At 39.2% G+C, this 19,952-nt stretch overlaps 1 protein-coding gene across 1 annotated transcript in view; it reads left to right on the forward strand.

Moving 5' to 3' along the window:
• The window catches only part of LOC140171087 (cadherin EGF LAG seven-pass G-type receptor 2-like), a 23,667-nt gene continuing 3,715 nt past the window's right edge, over positions 1-19,952 (forward strand). The window contains exons 1-13 of the mRNA XM_072194257.1: positions 1-18; positions 515-676; positions 1,814-2,013; positions 3,230-3,392; positions 3,726-3,881; positions 5,529-5,678; positions 6,474-6,676; positions 12,518-12,683; positions 13,482-13,628; positions 14,448-14,618; positions 15,348-15,535; positions 16,926-17,088; positions 17,875-18,021. Coding sequence (XP_072050358.1) covers positions 1-18; positions 515-676; positions 1,814-2,013; positions 3,230-3,392; positions 3,726-3,881; positions 5,529-5,678; positions 6,474-6,676; positions 12,518-12,683; positions 13,482-13,628; positions 14,448-14,618; positions 15,348-15,535; positions 16,926-17,088; positions 17,875-18,021 — 2,034 coding nt within the window. The remainder of the gene's footprint in view (positions 19-514; positions 677-1,813; positions 2,014-3,229; positions 3,393-3,725; positions 3,882-5,528; positions 5,679-6,473; positions 6,677-12,517; positions 12,684-13,481; positions 13,629-14,447; positions 14,619-15,347; positions 15,536-16,925; positions 17,089-17,874; positions 18,022-19,952) is intronic.

Below are 19,952 nucleotides of genomic sequence, written 5' to 3' on the forward strand. Positions count from 1 at the left end.
ATGACAATAGTAAAACAAGTTGGTATAAGGTATATAATTCTATTTACATACAAATAGAGAGCTATCTCCTCTGAACATCCCAGCAAAAATCAAGGTCTGTGCCCTTATTTGCTGGTGTGGGAGGGAGCTTGTGCATTAAACTCCAGTTATATCAAAGGAGCACATATACACCACCAGGTGAATATTTTTGGTATATTAATAATGACTTTTAAAAGCATTCCAGTAATTTTTGACTGAGTATGTGCAGTGGCAGCACCAGGATTTTATTCCGGAGGGTGGGCATTGGGGATAATGAATTTCGGGGTGGGGGGGGGTGGGGGGTGGTGAGGTGGCAAACATTACAAAAGTTGCAGTAAAATGGAAATTTTTATAATTTTGGAGGTTTGCCATCAAAGTGGGGAGCAAGAAAAAAATGGGGGACAAATAACCCCTTTGCCCCCCCCATAGTACCCCCTTGCCCCTCGTAGTTTGTGGTCATATTAATTGATCTGCTCATTATCTTCTATTTGTATAGGCTTCAGTCACCGATGTCAGTATAACATGCCAACCAGCACCACCCGGCTACTATGACAGTACTATTGAAATCAGACCAGTGGACCTGTCACCCAGATTTGACCAGCCCGCTTACTTGGCAAGCATCCTGGAGGAGACAAAATATGGGACCATTGTCACTTCGGTAAGATGTGTGTGTGTGTGTGAAATCACCTTTGACTATACTCTGATCAGCTCATAATCGGCGGGATTCATAACGTCATGGATTGATATAGAATGGCTTACACACAGCTGGGCAGAGCACTTACGCAAATTACGCTTTGCGTATTGTGTGACTGGCATGCTCTTTTGTGAATTTACGCAGGCGTAAGTTGGAACTTAATTGACTCGCGCAGTAACAAAAAAACGAATAATTCTCGTTTGTTATGAGCTGGTCATAGTATAGCCTGCTTTAATACTTGCTAGCATCCTAGAAGGCAATAAATATGAGACCATGGTCACCTCTGTTAGATGTGTTAAATGCGTGTTTGCCGCAAACGAGGACACACACAAGATTTTTCACCCTAAACTGCGGACTTACTTCCAACCAAGGACAGTCCTCAGTCTCAAACTGCTGCAAAAGACCTCAAATGCATGCTAAATGCATTATAGCACTATTTGCCTTAAACCGAGGTCCACACGTGTAAAAACTACAGTCAGCAGTTAATGGATAAAATTCTGTTTCGTATTATACACAAAAAATCTGCCATTTTAGTCCACAACACACATCCTCGGTTAGATAGCGATGTACACTGTGCTCGGTTGGCGACAAACACACACAGGGGGTGTTTGGTTATGTGAAATCAGACCAGGGACCTGTCGCCTTGATTTGACTTGCCGCCAGTTTATTTGTAGTCTCTTTGCACAAACCAGTGTATGGAGTGAGCAGAATCAACCCAGTGGCAAAGGGGGGCTATTTCTATGAAGCATGATTATTATTTATTATTAGACAAATAACATAAATAATTGATGTCAGGTCAATCATTCGGTGAATAACCGTTATTCGCACAAAAGCATAAAAAATAGTGATAGAGTAGGGCTCATTCTTGAAATCCGGATGGATTTTGAATGAAAAAATATTATTTCAAAACGTACTATAGAATTGTTCGCAAGAATTTCATGATTACGTGTAAATCTAATATCGACATAAAAAATTAGGATATCTCTGCCGGCCCAGGTTAAGTATTGTTTCTTGTTTTTCACATTTAATGATAATACTAATGCATAGAATTCTTTCAAATCATATTAATATTATATTGTCTTAATTTGATTACGTTGGCAGGTCTCAGCAAGAACATATGACCACAAAGAAGAGGGCATCATGTACCTGTTAACACAGGCAACCAATGGGGGAGAGTTCGTCTTTGAATTGAATGATGACAATGGGGATATCATGGTGGTATCCGAAGAAACGGATGCATTGAAGACACCAGAGTATGTCCTGTTTATTGAAGCTGAGGATAGGAGGAGTCAACCAACGAGGTATTAAAAAAAGGTTTTACAATGAAACATTTTTAAGCCACCGATGTCTATTGTCATGATTAAAAAAAATGCAGGCCTGCAGGGCTGTCAACTCTCATGCATTCGGCATGAGTCTCAAACATTTTCATGATTTTGAGCACTTTATCATGCTCTCACACCAAGGTAAAAATCTCACACAAAAATTTGAAAAAAAATATAGATTGAGAAAAAATATTGTTTACCCCCACCCCTCCACTTTTAATTTCTTGAGCACTCGGGTGAAAAAGGGTCAGGGGTCAACAATTCACAATTTTAGTCAGCAAACAATATTTCCATCTGGGACACCCCCGTTCAACCATATCTCATGCCAAGTAATCCCAAAAAGTTGACAGCCCTGAAAATGAAAGTTTCCGATAGTCCAATTCGTTTAGGGACACCCAGTATGTATCTATAGAAATTGTCATAGATCCAAAATGGATAAAATCACCATTTTGAGGCTTTCTTGAGTTACCCAGGGTTGTGACTCAGCATTCTAAGCAAACTATGATTAAAACCAGTTCATATACTCTTAGAATCACCTAGCCAATCAGAAAATCTGTTAGAAAAAAATGTGGAGTGCATAAATATTTTAGAATTATTGCACTCTCGCGCGGTTTCTCGTACAACACAGTGTGCATTCGAATCTTGCAGGATTGATTCAAGGTGGGTGCATTGATATTGGTCAAATTTTCCAACATTTGTAGTATTTTTTTGTTGTAAAAATAGTAGAAATTGATGAAATTCTGCACTTGCAGGTTTGCCAAACCAGCGATTTGGTAGCCCAATTAGGCGACTTTTGAAGATTTTTCCGACTTTTGACAATTTCCTGTCCCATAGAAACCAATGGTTAAGAAAAAATTTGGGCGACTTTTCAACATTGGCTCCCGCGACTTCCGATAGTTTCCAGTCCCATAGAAACCAATGGTAAAGAGAAAAATTGGGCGACTTTTCAATTATTTGTCCCGGGATTCGGGCTGAAATCTTTTGGCAACCCTGTGCACTTGCGCTGAATGTTGGTGCGTCATGCACTCCCCTGTGGGGCTCATGGATTGGACGCATCAACATCAGCGTGTGTGCATTATTGAGTCCAGTTTCTTCTCAACTTCTGATATGCATATAACCTATAAATGTAATACTCACCATGACACAATTATAATTATAATTTTAATTTACATTTCCAATTTCTTTGTCGTTGCAGGAGTGTCAGCACTGTTGTCACCATTTTTGTCAACGACACCAATAATCAATGTCCAGAGTTCAGCAAGGAGGCATATTTTGGCGAGATTTCGGCATCGGATTTGTATGCAGTGGAATCGGGCACACTCACTCAACTTCTAATCATAGCCACGGATAATGACACAGTAAGTCAAAACTGTGACATGAACCATGAGAGTAGTCTGTCTTTAGTAGTGGCGTAGCCAGGAATTTTTCAGGGGGGGGGGTCAAGGCAAATTTGCAAGGGGGTCACTATGAGGTAAATGGTAAAAAATGGGCTAAAAGTTACACAAAAGGCCATGGGGGAGGTGGGCAAGACTTTTCACAGGGGGCAGCTGCCCTCTTGCACCCTGGCTATACAACTGGTCCTTAGGTATCAATACATTTTATAAAGAAATTGTTAAAATTAACTTGATAGTTGATTGACAAAATGTTTATTCATAAATTCTGGTTTAATATTTACTCTTCATTTCTTGCAGATAATTGAATATACAGATATATCAATATCCTCTGGAGATGTTGACAACATATTCGCATTGGATCCATCAGACACAGTTAATCGCCAATCAAACCAGTGGTCCATCAAGCTAGTAGAACCTTTGCTGATTCAAGATGGCCTGACATACAACCTGACGGTAAGATTGATAGATGTGTTCAGATGATTGTAGGTAATCCACATTCAGACCAGTGGTCCATCAAGCTAGTAGAACCTTTGCTGATTCAAGATGGCTTGACATACAACCTTACGGTAAGATTGATAGATGTGTTCAGAGGATTCTAGGTAATCCACATTCAGACCAGTGGTCCATCAAGCTAGTAGAACCTTTGCTGATTCAAGATGGCTTGACATACAACCTTACGGTAAGATTGATAGATGTGTTCAGAGGATTCTAGGTAATCCACATTCAGACCAGTGGTCCATCAAGCTAGTGGAACATAGTCAATACAAGATGGCTTGAAATAAAAGCTAACATAATATTGATAGATGTGTTCAGATGATTGCAGGTAATCCATATTCAGACCAGTAGTCCATCAAGCTAGCGGACCTTTGTCAATCCAAGATGGTCTGACATACAACCTAACGGTAAGATTGATAGATGTGTTCAGATGATTGTAGGTAATCCACATTCAGACCACTGTGCTTGGATGATTCTAGGTAATCCACATTCAGACCAGTGGTCCATCAAGCTAGTGGAACCGTTGTTGATTCAAGATGGCTTGACATACAACCTCATGGTAAGATTGATAAATGTGTTCAGATGATTCTAGGTAATCCACATTCAGACCAGTGGTCCATCAAGCTAGCGGACCTTTGACAATCCAAGACGGCCTGACATACAACCTAACGGTAAGATTGATAGCTGTGTTCAGATGATTGTAGGTAATCCCCATTCAGTCCACTGTGTTCAGATGATTGTAGGTAAACCACTTTCAGACCAGTAGTCCATCAAGCTAGTGGACCTGTGTTAATCCAAGATAGCCAGACATACAACCTAACAGTAAGATTGATAGCTGTGTTCAGATGATTCCAGGTAATCCACATTCAGACCAGTGGTCCATCAACCTTTGCTAATCCAAGATGGCCAGACATACAACCTAACGGTAAGATTGATAGCTGTGTTCAGATGATTGTAGGTAATCCATATTCAGACCAATGGTCCATCAAGCTAGCCTAACCTTTGTTAATCCAAGATGGCCTGACATACAACCTCAAAAATATAATACGAATATTTCCCTTCCCTACACAGCCATGACATGAGCAGCCATCTTGGATATGCAGTAAAGGTAAATTTAAAAACTGTTTTGAAATGTCTATGAAGTAATTGACCTTTTCGGTAAATCCCATAAGCCTTTGCTAGTAGACCTGAGAACTTGTCATTTGACATCACGCCGATCTGCGCCGATCGCACATCGCTTTATTAAACAACGTAACTCGCGCATTGCAAGTCGGCGTGACGTCAAATGACGAGTTCTCAGGTGTACTCGCAAAGGCTTATGGGATTTACCGAAAAAGGTCAATTGTAGATAGTATATGTTTTCCCTCACTTGTATATCCAAGATGGCCACCATGGGCTTATGCTATCAGTGCATTTATACACCCTGAACAAGGAGTGAGATTTTTCTCATGGCACATTTATTTATACATTGTGAGCGAAGGAAGTATTAAGCCTAACCCTAATCCAAAAACATGCGCTCATGGTAGTAGCAATTATTTTGAATTTGTTGTTTGGTTTTCTTATTTTGTTTTTCATTTTTTTCTGCATATTTTGAATATATTACAGGTCACCCTGACAGATACAGCAACTGGGCGTTGTACGCCACAAGTAATTGATGTGACCATTATAGCTGCCGATTTGTCACCAAGATTTGATTTCAATGAATACAAAGCAGCTATTGATGAGAGAGCTCCTATTGGTACACTTGTTGTGAAGGTAAGTCCTATAAGACCCTCACAGCAGATATTAATGAGAGGGCTGATATTGGTCCATTTGTTGTGTAGGTAAGTCCTATATGTCCTTCAGAGCAGCTATTGATGACAGAGCTGATATTGGTACATTTGTTGTGCGGGTAAGTCCTATATGTCCCTCAGAGCAGCTATTAATGAGAGGGCTGATATTGGTACATTTGTTGTGTGGGTAAGTCATATTCGTCCCTCTCAGCAGCTATTGATAGGAGGGTTGATATTGGTACATTTGTTAAGCAGGTAACTGCTATATGCCCTTAGAGCAGATATTGATGAGAGAGCTGATATTGGTCCATTTGTTGTGCTGGTAAGTCCTATATATCCCTCACAGCAGCTATTCTTTGTGCTATTTGTCCTGCACAGCAGCTATTAATGAGAGAGCTGCTGTTGGTACATTTGTTGTGCAGCTAAGTCCTATATGGCCCTCGCAGCAGCTATTGGTGAGAGGGCTGATATTGAACACATTAGAACACATTAGACAGCTCTATTTCAATATTGTACCCTAAATGATTCAACCTGAATCTTCCACATAAGAGGGAAGATGAGTTTCAAATAGAGTAATGTGCTAATTCCATTTGAAATTCATACTCCATCTGTGGAAGATGTTTCCAAAATCTTCTGGGGGGGGGGGAGTGTGAACCTTAAATGAATTAGCCAATGCATTATCGGCCTTTTACTTATGGAACAGACTTTGATTCAAACGTATGTCACCCGTATAAAAATATGTTCATCTCATTTTATTCATTGCTAATTTTTGTTACAGGTAGAAGCACACAGCGGGTATGACAACACTACAACTAATATCTACTATAGCTTGAAGTCTGGCAACAACCAAGGCTTAGCTGTATTTACTATAGACAGGAAAACTGGATGGATTACGGTCATTGATGATAAAACTGATGCAGAGACTGTGAAAGAGTTTACTTTAGTGGTGGTTGCTGAAGATAGAGCCACTCAGCCTACAAGGTAAGGGATGGCTTTAACACCCTGCCTGCCGATCTAATATTGCCGCTGATTGGTCAATTATGTGATATCTTCACTTTAATCACCAATATATCAGAATGGAGCTTTGCAAATAATTCACCCCATTTTTGGCTCTTAGCGGAGCTAATGGGCCTAAGGACTCCAGCTCGATGGTAGCCATATTTTACCTCATTTTTCGGCAACTTCCGGCGCTGCTTGTTTATACTAAGGCTTTTTGTGTGTGTGATATTTAGATATCAAATTGGGTTCTAAGCTTTGCTGAGTTATTTTTCAATCGATTGCACTCCTTTAGAGGTGAATTTGGAGTGGGGAAAGTACTTATTTTGAAGTGAGAAAAGTCAAAAGTCGTCACGAGAAACAAGTCATTTCTATCTTTTGCTTGGTTCCCTGTATGCGCTTAGAGATTATTTTGGTCTGAGTAATTTAAGTTAAGAGATCATGGCGGGAATTGACGGATTGCACTATTTTTCTTTGGGAAAGTGACCTTTTATCATGAATTTTTGCGGTGATCTCACATGGCTAGAAACGTGATTGGATGATTCCTTTGTCCAGATTGTTTATTGAGTTCTCGGGAGTTTCGTCACCATGGGACAACACTTCAAAATATTTAGAGACCAGTGGCGTAGTAATTTAGTTAAATTAATGCTAAATAACCAGGGTTGCCAAAAAAAAATCAGCCCGAATCAAATAATCGAAAAGTCGCCCAATTTTTTTCTTTACCCTTTGTATTCTATGGGGCAGGAAATTGTCCCGGTTAAAATCTTCAAAAGTCGCCCAATTGGGCTACCAAATCGCTGGGTTTGACAACCCTGAAAACAACGTCTCGCCAGCGAAGGTCACAGCTGGCATTGTTTGTCCGGCACGCTTTCTACCAGCGTGGGGTTGGGAATTCTGAAAATCTGTAAAAAGGGTGGGGGTTAAAATTTTGTGGAATAAATGGTGGGTTTCTAAAAAGCGTGGGAGCAATATATAAAGCGTGTGGGTAACGCTACCAATTGAAAAAATATATATGATAAAGTAATTTGATGATCTGTTGAAAAACATTCATATTTTCTTCATAAATCTCGAAAGAAAATGTCGGAAATTAATTTGCTGCTGTTTTCAATTAAATGCACGACGTCACCCATGTAGTAGAATCGACGCACGCGTGAATTTTATGAATGAATCAGGAATGAATATAATTTTCAGTCTCTACACCAGCCGCTTTGGTCCGCTCGCTCCACACTAGAAGTGAAGGGACCGGAACCACAGTGGCTGTGTAGAGAGTGATGACTGATGAGCATGACGTTATGCAATTAATTCAGGATGTCAGCCCTCTACCATTCGCACATGTGTTCACAATAAACAATTCTAATGGCGAAAGTCGTAGTTTTTGGAAAGATTAAATTGCAGTGATTCAGTTGTGCAAATAATGTCGCAAATGTTTCAGATGAAGAAGAAAATCATGAGTATTTGTTAGATGAGGATAAATTCTGCATCAATTCAGATTCTGAAATGGATCAATGGTGCAGATGTAGATAAAATGGACCCGGAAGTGACTGTTCAGTCTTCCGAATTTGATTAAAGTAAATAATGTTGTAAATGTAAGCATAAGCTTTGGATACAAACACTGCAAAAGAGAGGGTTTGATTTTTGTCTCGTCTGGTCTATGTTTATATCTGGTCTCATGTACCGATACCTCGTTCAGGATGGGCCTTAGTAATCACTATTTCTGTCTGTCCGTGTGTGTGGGGGAGGGGGCGTGTGTCCGTCCGGAGCTGTATCTGGGGAACCGTAAGACCTGCGGGGACATTGACTTGGTGGGAGGAAGCATATACAAGTTTGCTCCGTAACCGTATGTTTTCGGTGGATGCAAAAATCAGCATAAATTGATAGCAAGATCTGAAGATCCGTTGGGCGCATGGTAACGAAACCTGGTGGCAGGAACGATTAGGGGTATAGCGTTAGGTTGCTTTTTGGGGTCCCGGACCCACCAAAATAGAGTTCGGACCACCTATTTTTAAATTTTCTGCAACTGCAAGTTCAGGGGTCCCTGCAGATCCCCAGTTTTTTTCAATCTAGCGCTATTGCAGGCATATTTATGCTGCATTTGTGCAAATCGGTACTCGCCAAACTCTACTCCGGACCCCCTACTTTTTAATTTTCTGCAAGTTCGGGGTCCCTGCGTACACTGGAGTGTTTAGTTCTAGCGCTACCCCTGGGAGCGATACACACCTGCTGATCACCTGGTTAGTTTTTGGCAAAGATTATGCGCATTTAGTTGTTAATTTGCATAATTTATGCGAACACTTCTACAAATATGGTTGGAAATCTGAAGAAATCCGCCTTGTGGAGCTGTATATGGGGATCCATGCATAAGAACCCTTAGCGCTATGATGATGTACTTGATAGGGGGTAGCATGACTAGAGGGTCTCGACCTGATTCGATTTTGAGCACAAAGTATGGTTATGAAATACTTAATCATGCATAATTTGTGCATTACAGGCGAAAACCTATTTTCTCAGAGACTGGGGGTCACACATTCTTCAAACTTGGTGGGTGGGTGCATCTTGACCCCAGACAAAACAAGTGTGTATTGTTTTGTGGGTCAAGGTCACCCGAGGTCATCCAGGGGTCATCTGAGGTCAAATTACTAAAAACTGTCGAATGGGCATGAAACTTGGTGGGTACAGTCAACATTTAGAGTCAAATTTTTGGAAAGTCATTTCGGGTCAACCAAGGTCATCCAGGGGTCATCTGAGGTCAAATTACTAAAAACTGTTGTATGGGCATGAAACTTGGTGGGTACAGTCAACATTAAGAGGCAAATTTTTGGAAGGTCATTTCAGGGTCATCCGAGGTCACCAAAGGGTCATGTGAGGTCAAATCACTAAAAACTTGTATATGGGCATGAAACTTGGTGGGTACAGTCAACATTTAGAGTCAAATTTTCAGAAGGTCATTTCAGGGTCATTCAAGGTCACCCATGGGTCATCTGAAGTCAAATTGCTAAAAACTGTCGTATTGCCATGAAACTTGTTGGGTACAGTCAACATTTAGAGTCAAATTTATGGTAGGTCAATTCAAGGTCACCCAGGGTTATCTGAGGTCAAATTACTAAAACTGTCATATGGGCATGAAACTTGGTAGGTACAGTCAACATTTAGAGTTAAATTTTCGGATGCTCATTTCGGGTCATTCGAGGTCACCCAGGGGTCATCTGAGGTCAAATTACTAAAAACTGTCGTATGGGCATGAAACTTGGTGGGGACAGTCAACATTTGGAGTCAAATTTTTGGAAGGTCATTTCAGGTTATTCGGGGGTCAACCAGGGGTTATCTGAGGTCAAATTACTAAAAACTGTCGTATGGACATGAAACTGGGTACAGTCAACATTTGGAGCCAAATTTTGTGGGGTAGCATGTTCCTCAAACTTGGTGGGTGCATCTTGACCCCAGGCAGAACAATTAAGTTTGTATTGGTTAGTGGGTCAAGGTCAACTGAGGTCATCCAGGGGTCATCTGAGGTCAAATGAGCCAAAACTGTCGTATGGGCATGAAACTTGGTGGGTACAGTCAACATTTGGGGTCAAATTTTTGGAAGGTCATTTCGGGGTCATCTGGTGTCACCTAGGGGTCAGCTACCAACCTGTTGCGCATTCGACTTCAAGAACAATTGCTTTCCCACCAAAGAAGCGTAGAGCCACAGTACCATTGGTGCTCTTGTTTTTTTGTGTGGTGAAATTATTCTAACAATGTTGCTGATTGGTCCAGTCAATAATGAAAACTTCTTTTTGGCCAATCGGCAGGTAGTTCTCATGGGGTTAAAACTCAACTGCCGGTTCCGCCCAGTTCCATCCATTTGGAGCCAGTTTCTATTATTCTGAACAATGGAACACGGTTCAACCTCAGGTGCAATGACTCGTACTCGTACTGTTTTATTGGACAGAACAAGATTATGTAGTAGATAAAGGGTGAGAAACAGACCATTACCATAGATAATCGTTGTCTTGTTGAGGTATGGTGAGCATGTTAGTCGCTCGGAAGGCGAGACACCGAAGGGGTCGAGCCTTCTGAGCGACTAACATGCGAACCATACTTCAACAAGACACCGATTATTTATGGTAATGATCTGTTTTGAACCGTTTATCTTACATATACGGCGAGCCAAAATAAACAAATTTGTTGTAATAGTTTCCAAAAGACAAAATGGAAAAGCTTGTAAAAGTTTAGGGTTTTCCCCAAAATAAAAGCACCCGAAACAGTGTAATATTCTTCCCAGGTGTCCTGCGTTCGAGTCTATCTAGTGACAAATGCAAGTGATTTAATCAAATCAATACAGAATTGATTTAGTTGATTTTACGGGAGATTCTATTCAATTCACTTGTGGTCCTATCCCACTCGAGAGCCTTATTAATTCATAATATCAATAATGAATATGTAAATAGTTCAAAGGTCAAATTACCATAAAGGTAACTCTTTTAACACCATAGAATATATATTTATCTTTAATATACTTATAGAATAAATGTTCTGAACCAAATCAATGCATATTCCTGGGTACCCTCCTCGACCTATTTTGGTTGGGGTTAGGCCGCGGATTGTTGTAGGTTTCCTACATCTAGTCTTGTGGCCTGTAATGTACTGCATTTTAGGTGCTCAAAATATCCTTGGTTGAACTGATGTAAGACCACATGGCTCTTGTTTTGTAACCTAATTTGTCGGAATCTGCGTTGTTGGGAGAGGGGGGACAAAGGTAGATTGACACCCTCGTCCTAATTATGCAGGCTTAAGTTATGAGACATAATACAAACTAATTTGCATTATTCAATAGAGATGTCCTTGGTGTCATTGTTTACCATCTTCATTTAAATATAATATGCATAAACTTGCATAATAATTTATGTTGATCTTGCAAAATAAATTCAAAATTAGAGCCCTCTATAGTTTGATCACTTCATAATGTACTTTGATGCAATTTAAGTTTGTTGAAATGTCCAAAAAGTCAAATAACGTGGCCAGTGTTTCTAAATGCGAACATGTACTTCTCTTGTTCAAAATTTATTGACCTGACCAAGATTATCTTGACCTGACCAGGATTATCTTGACCTGACCAAGATTATCTTGACCTGTCCACATTACTTGATATAATTGACAGTTGACCAGACATTTAACAAAAGAAATACAATAGATAATGGAACAAAAGAAGAGGGCTAGACGTGTATATATAGGGTTATTAATCAGTTGTTGAAGGGCACATCAATTCTTTTTATATCACCCTCCCTGGTATTCCAAATACAGCCCTTCTTGCTAGCCACACACCCCTTAAATTAAATGGCAAATGCTATATAGTATATTGCATATTCCAGTTAATATTTGACTATTCAACAACTCCTCATATGCTTTTGTTAAGCATTGTTAATCGGTGATGAATCCACAGTCCAGTAGCGTATACGTGAACACAAGGTTATGCGTATGTGTTACTTATTCTTTAGTTTTTTATTGCTGATAATATCAACAGAGAAATCATCGATCTTCTTATAAGGTTGAGTGGCAATGACAAACGGACATTCCAAATTAAAAAGAATCATGTGAATTAGATGATCTTTAGCTTGTTTTCATTGTTGAAAGGGATTCAATCATGTTTCACCGTTATCCATCACAGATTAACAACTTGTGTCTAGCGCGTTTGCGTGGTTTACTTCGGTCAGGCAGATAAAGCTGCCCTCGCGAAGTAAACCATGGAGACGAGGCGTACGCATCATTGTTAATCGGTGATGAACAACAGTGAAACATGATTGAATCCCTAAATTCACAAAGTATTTCTTCTCTTATGATTCACAGGACTTCAAGTGCAACTGTCATCATTACTCTAAATGACATCAACGACAACTGCCCAAGGTTTGATGACATGTATTACACTGGAACGGTTACTCCACAAGACAAGTATGTAGTCCGCAATGATGGGAGTCTCAGTAAACTTGCCTTGACTACAGTAGATGAAGATACGGTAAGACCAAAGATTTTATAAACATCGAATGGGCTAATAAGCGAGTAGTTGGCACTTGTATTTAGTTTTAGGTAACAACTGTACTGCAATTCATTTTAGGGTGGTTCAATCCAATATTGCGACTAAACTTGAGCCATGCATTTTGGGAGATTTCGTGTAATAGTGGTGTCAAAGGTCACATACAGAGGTCAATGGTCATTTGAAGTCAAGTGTAAAATAGGCTGAAAATGGAGAAAAAATGTCTCATATCTTCAAACAACCTATATGGAACCACCATCCCTATTTTTCTTGAGATATCCAGATATTTTAGGCATAAAATGCCTAAGAACAACATTGAGAAAGTATATTTTTTTCATAAAATTTGTTCTTAGCACAAAGAAAGCAATAATACTTATGGAAATTCAGTCTACAGATTTCTTAACCCTATGAGAACTACCTGCTGATTGGCCTAAATGAATATTGTGTCCAATTTTGAACCAATCAAGGAGGGTATTAATAAGATTATCTGCAAATACAAGTTTGACCATAAATAGTTTAAAGCTAAGTCATATTAATTGGCTATTGAAATGAGCATTTCGAGTTATTAACCAATCGGAAATGCTGTTAGATGACCAGTAGTGTCTAGGGGGTTAAATGTTAAACAATTTTACATTGACCCTATACAGATTAGACCAAAATGTATTTGGGGATTTGAGGGTCATTTAACCATAAATCCTTACAAAGAGAAAAGAAATAAAAGAGTATTTTTTGCATCTTGGTTTTTGGAAGCAAGGAGTATATATTTGTTACTATCCTCAGACTTACAGTGGAAAAATCGAGCAGGTACCAGGCCCAAATGATGGGATATTTGGGATAGAAGAGAATGTGGTATCAGATAGGTCCACAGAAGTGTATGTTACATTGGAAGACCCTACAAAACTAGGATTGGATTTCTATACTCTATTGGTAAGTGTGTGTGTAGTATGGGTTGGGGTTGGGGTGTGTGGGGTGGGGTGTATATGAGGTGGAGGAGTGTATGTATGTGCTGTTGCTAATGAAATCTAAGTTACATTGAAAACTAGGATTGTATTTCTGTACTGTAATAATTATTCTATACTATTTAGTGTGCTGGTCTATCAGTAATGTTTGCTTAAAACAAGTGTGTGTATGTACTGTAGGTGGGTGTAGGTTGGGGTGTATATGGTGTATGTTGGGGTATCTGGGGTGTGTGGTCATGCTAAATAAGTCTATGTTACATTGGAAGATCCTACAAAACTAGGATTGGATCGCTATACTGTATTGGTAAGTGTGTAATGTATGGTGGGGGACTATAGGCTATGTTGTGTGGGGTTGGGTGTGGGATGGGGGTGTATGTGTGTGGGGGTGATCGTGCTAAAGAAGTCTGTTACATTGGAAGATCCTACAAAACAAGGATTGGATTTTTATACTGTTGGTAAGTGTGTGGGACTGAGTTGCGGGGTATGTGGGGGGGTATGTGGGTGGGGGGAGTTTGTGGGTGGTATTAAGAAGGCATGTTACATTTGAAGACCATTCAAAACTAGGATTGGATTTCTATATAGTGTAATAGTATATGTGTAAATGTGCATTGTATACATTAGATATTAAACACACATTGCATCCATTTTGGTTGGATATTCAATGTTGTTTAAATTACTGTGTTGTTTCTTCTGCAAATCTCAGTAACTGATGACACCACTGTACTCCATTTATGCGCCAACATCATGAACTTCGTTGCTTAAATTGACTTGTTTCTTTCGTCTGCAGATCTCAATTACTGATGATAACACTGTACCAAGTGTCCCACCATGTGACAACATCATAGCCAATGTCAGCATCATCATCACTGCAGATTTATCCCCAGTGTTTGATGTGCCTCCTGGAGGATACATAGGATATCTGATAGAGAATTCACCAATTGGTACATTTATTATTACAGTAAGTTATTTGCTTCATATATCTGAATTGTTAGAATAAACAATTGGATCACAGCGTTTGAGCCACTAGGCATTTTCAGTCATTTTGCAATACAGTATAGGGGCCAGACTCATGAAATTTTCACATCGTTGGACAGATGTTTTAAATGATAAAGAAAATTTAATTTTGATGGAGGGGGTTATATATAGTAACACTCTGTCTCTGCAAAATGATGGTATTACATATGCCTAGCTGTGGCATCAATGTACTGAGGTAAGGCAAAAAAAAGATAGCTTGCTTGTCCTCCACAACTTTTTCAGAATTTGGTTGGCTGGTCGGGATTTTTTTTAAAGGTCACATGACTGTATGCCTTTAAATTAGTTTAATAAATAGCCCAAATAGTTGTAAATTGGGATATTTCTCTTCTGTAAACCACTTCATCAATGTTTTTACAACAGTTTAGAAGTGTGTAGAAACTGAAAAAAACTTTTCAGGATGTTAAAAATGTTGAAAGAAAAAAACTTTTTCTGAAATTTCCAAAATTAGGGTTGGTAGTCATTTGTACAGTAAAACAAAACAACAAACCTTTTTTCCAGATTTTCCAGATTCAGGTTCGGTCGGTGGAGGACAAGCAAGTCTTTTTTTTTTGCATAATCAAGGAAGAATGCATTTGCTGTTAAGATATACCATTTTTACCAAGGTCATTGAATGTAGATACTAATCTTGTTTTTAATTTTAAACATCTTGCAGATTATTGCAAAATCTTACGATGGAAGTACCGGTAATATTAAATATCAATTGAAAGACGGCAAAGGATTGTTTGAGATTGGTCGTGATTCGGGTGATATAACAACAATATCAGCTGATGTTGACTTTGAACTTATACAGGAGTACACATTGGTAGTTGAAGCACAGGATAGAAGCACCGAGCCATTCAGGTAAGTCTGTTTTGTGGGTGTGTAGGGTGGGGTGTGTACTGGGTAGTGGAAGCACAGGATAGAAGCACTGAGCCATTCAGGTAAGTCTGTTTTGTGGGTGTGTAGGGTGGGGTGTGTACTGGGTAGTTGAAGCACAGGATAGAAGCACCGAGCCATTCAGGTAAGTCTGTTTTGTGGGTGTGTAGGGTGGGGTGTGTACTGGGTAGTGGAAGCACAGGATAGAAGCACTGAGCCATTCAGGTAAGTCTGTTTTGTGGGTGTGTAGGGTGGGGTGTGTACTGGGTAGTGGAAGCACAGGATAGAAGCACTGAGCCATTCAGGTAAGTCTGTTTTGTGGGTGTGTAGGGTGGGGTGTGTACTGGGTAGTGGAAGCACAGGATAGAAGCACCGAGCCATTCAGGTAAGTCTGTTTTGTGGGTGTGTAGGGTGGGGTGTGTACTGGGTAGTGGAAGCACAGGATAGAAGCACTGAGCCATTCAGGTAAGTCTGTTTTGTGGGTGTGTAGGGTGGGGTGTGTACTGGGTAGTGGAAGCACAGGATAGAAGCACCGAGCCATTCAGGTAAGTCTGTTTTGTGGGTGTAGGGTGGGGTGTGTACTGGGTAGTGGAAGCACAGGATAGAAGCACCGAGCCATTCAGGTAGAATTCATAATATGTAGGGATCAAATTGTAAGAGATTAGATCTAAAGAAAACTCGACTGAAAATTACCCTATAATACATATTTTTTGTCAGAATCTGGCCCCTACTCCCCGCTATGCTACTGGTTGTGTGTTCAAACCCTTACCCGGGCAGTGGTGCTCTTGTGTTGTGCCCTTACACAAGGCATGAGGTGACGGACCTCCCACAACAAGTTAATAGTGAGTCTGGCTGATTTCTCAAGGAAAAAGAGATGGTCAATTCAGAACATGGTCATTCCTTCGGCATGACTTAACCTTTACCTAATCTTAACTACGTGAAGTATAGAAATTAGGTGATTTTCACAGCTGTGAATACATGTACCGTATTTCCTCAAATAAACGCCACTGGGGCGTTGCATTTTCCAAACGGGGGGCATTTATTTAAGGACATTTTTAGAACGATAATTCACGTTAAAATCATTAGGTAAGCTTAAAACTCACATCGGAAATGACAAACTATGAACTAGAAACACTGACTTCTGGTTCACTTCCGGGTTTCCGAGATTTTTGCCCATTATTGAAGCTATTATTGACCATGTGGGCAACCTGGTAAGCTTACTACAAAAGATAGCATGTAAATATTGGCATTTTTGAAACATCTTGGTTGAAAAAAGTGGTGGGGCATTTATTCAAGGGGTGCGACTATTCGAGGAAATACGGTAAATACACTTGTTTTAATTTTGCTCATCATTTATGTTTGTCTTTCTGTTTAGATCGGCAACTACTACAGTCATTATACGTATCACTAACACCAATGATAACTGCCCAGAGTTTGAACGAACATCTTACAGTGGTCAAATAAGCTTACAAGATTTGTATGTGACTGAAGATAATACATTGGATAGACTCATTCTCATAGCTAATGATGCCGATCCGGTAACTATGAGTAAATCACATAAAGAGTAATAATGCCCAGCCTTTAAACCCTTTTTTTTATTAGGGGGGGGGGCATTGGGGGACAAAGTGATTTTCAGGGGGTGGGGCAAAACCAACCAATTTTGGGCAAAATTGCTGCAAAAAGTGTAATTTTTTGTAATTTTGAGTTTTTACTGTTTTTTTCCCCCCCCATCCCTCATGGCACCGCCACCGAATTTGTCAGAGGCAGTAAAAATGTAAATAAATGGGTGATACCATAATGTTTTTAAAGAATTACACAATAGATAGATAATACCACTGAAATAGCACATAGTTCTTTGGTTATTCATAATCATTGTCCAATCAGTGGAAACACCTCTAAAAAGAGTGGCCATTCATTATATCATTGAAATGGTGCTAATCACATTGGGCCATGGTATTGTTTTGGACATTTCTTTCCTGGCTCATTACAGCAAACAGTTACATTGAAAACAACAATCATATTCCATTGTTCACATTAGTCAGTGCGATTTTCATTGTCGATCACAATTTCAGAAGCATCAACTTTGTTAAAATGACTACAGCCTCCTATGACAAGTGTAAATTATATGGAATCATTGATCAAATTACTTACACCATTAATAATGGCATCCTGCAGTCCTATTTCTTTTCTTTTTTTTTTTTTTTTTGTTCTTCTTGTTTTCTTCTTTTTTTTGTTGTAACTCTAGGGAAGAAACTGTTTAATTTGATTACTTGGTCTTAGCCAATATTTTCAATAAATTTGTTATAAATGTTTGTTTGTTGCAGACCTTTGATGGTGAAATCGATGTATTGTTTGGTCCTGGGCTTGGAGTCTTTGATGTTGAGGAAGACAGGTCAATAATTGGCCGATCACGAGTCTCAATCAGACTAGTTGATGATGATAGGCTTACAGACAGCTCGTATGACTTACAGGTTGGTTGATCTCAGAAATGAGTGATTGGGTTTGACACTTGCGTTTCAAATGGTCATTTTATTTTTGAGACCCTACATAGTTACATACCAGTATTATACAAAAACAAATTAAACATAAAAGATAATTTGTATAGCTCCCTCTCAAAAAATATAGTGCATTGCATTATGTATTTGCTCAATTAGCATTTTGTGCAAACTTGAATTTTATTTACAAACTCAGTTGAATAGGGTTCTTTTTTAAGGACCTTTTCATTTAATATGTAAAGTCTATGGAGTTGATGATTAGAAAACGCTGGAAAGGGTAATATAGCCTCATTTTAGGCCATTTTAGGCACTTTTAAGTTATGGGGTTCTTTTTATGAGCATTTAAAAATGCTCATAAAAAGAACCCCATACAATAATGTAACACATTTCACATGAAACCCTAGTTGAGCACAAAATATAATTAATGCTCTGCATGCTAGCCATATAGGCATCAACATTAAAAGTCCAAGTTTTGATAAATTTTTTCAAAATATCAAGAGCTATCTCAAAAACCACTGAACCAATACTGGGCTTGTTTGTGCATTTTTCATGCCGATGCCAAATATGGTAATGGAAATGTACAATTCTGTAATTTAAAAACAATGAAACTTTTGTCATCTGCAGTCAACACCCGTGTGGAGAGTGTTAAATGCCTCTGAAGAGAGGCCTGTAGCTAAAACAAAATATGTCCTATATACTTAAGTGGTTATGAAACAAAGGTCATAATTGGCCAAACATGTAGCATTTACAGTGGACTTTCATAAGATAAGCCAAAGTAACAAATTCAGCGTACTTTTCATAGAATAACACGATCACGCGACCTGCATGACCGAACCTTGACCTTGCCTAGCAACGACCGTGTGATTGGTCAATTCTCAAAAGCTGTGTTTGCGCCGTAAGTGCTGGTATTTGCGTAATACGCACGACACAAAGACCTGTGTGTACCCAAGTTGGATCTCATGATCGAGAATTTAATATTTTGGCTATAGTAATACTTGGTAATAGGAGTCTGTACAGGCTGTATCAAAATGATTGGTACCCATCAAATTTGATGTTTATTGGAAAGCCTGCCTCTTCCAAATGCAACACTGATTTGATACTCTTGAAATGTGCAGAATGTATAGTTTATGATTTGTTATTCAATCAATTAATCTGCAAATTATTTGGATCCTATGTTGAATTTTGATTTGTCAGACTCATCCATTATCAATGAAAACTGATGGGTACAAATAATTTTGATACAGCTTGTATACATAATATTGACATTTCAAACTGTTTTCTCCCAATAGATCCTTGCATATTATACATCAGCTGTACCCAGTGTAGACTGTAGTGGCACCCCTATCAATGTCCATATCAAAGTAGCCTGAGACTACACATAATATTGACATGTCAAATTATTTTTCTTCCAATAGATCCTTGCATATGATACATCAGCTGTACCCAGTGTAGACTGTAGTAGCACCCCTATTAATGTCCTTATCAAAGTAGTCTGAGACAATTCACATATTATTGACATGTCATACCATTTTTCTTCCATTAGATCCTTGCATCTGATACATCAGCTGTACCCAGTGTAGACTGTAGTGGCACCCCTATTAATGTCCTTATCAAAGTAGTCTGAGACAATACACATAATATTGACATGTCAAATTATTTTCTTCCAATAGATCCTTGCATATGATACATCAGCTGTACCCAGTGTATACTGTAGTGGCACCCCTATTAATGTCCTTATCAAAGTAGTCTGAGACAATACACATATTATTGACATGTCATACCATTTTTCTTCCATTAGATCCTTGCATCTGATACATCAGCTGTACCCAGTGTATAATGTAGTAGCACGCATCAGCTGTACCCAGTGTAGACTGTAGTGGCACCCCTATTAATGACCTTATCAAAGT

Source organism: Amphiura filiformis, chromosome 15 (assembly GCF_039555335.1).
Source record: "Amphiura filiformis chromosome 15, Afil_fr2py, whole genome shotgun sequence".
Taxonomy (NCBI): domain Eukaryota; kingdom Metazoa; phylum Echinodermata; class Ophiuroidea; order Amphilepidida; family Amphiuridae; genus Amphiura; species Amphiura filiformis.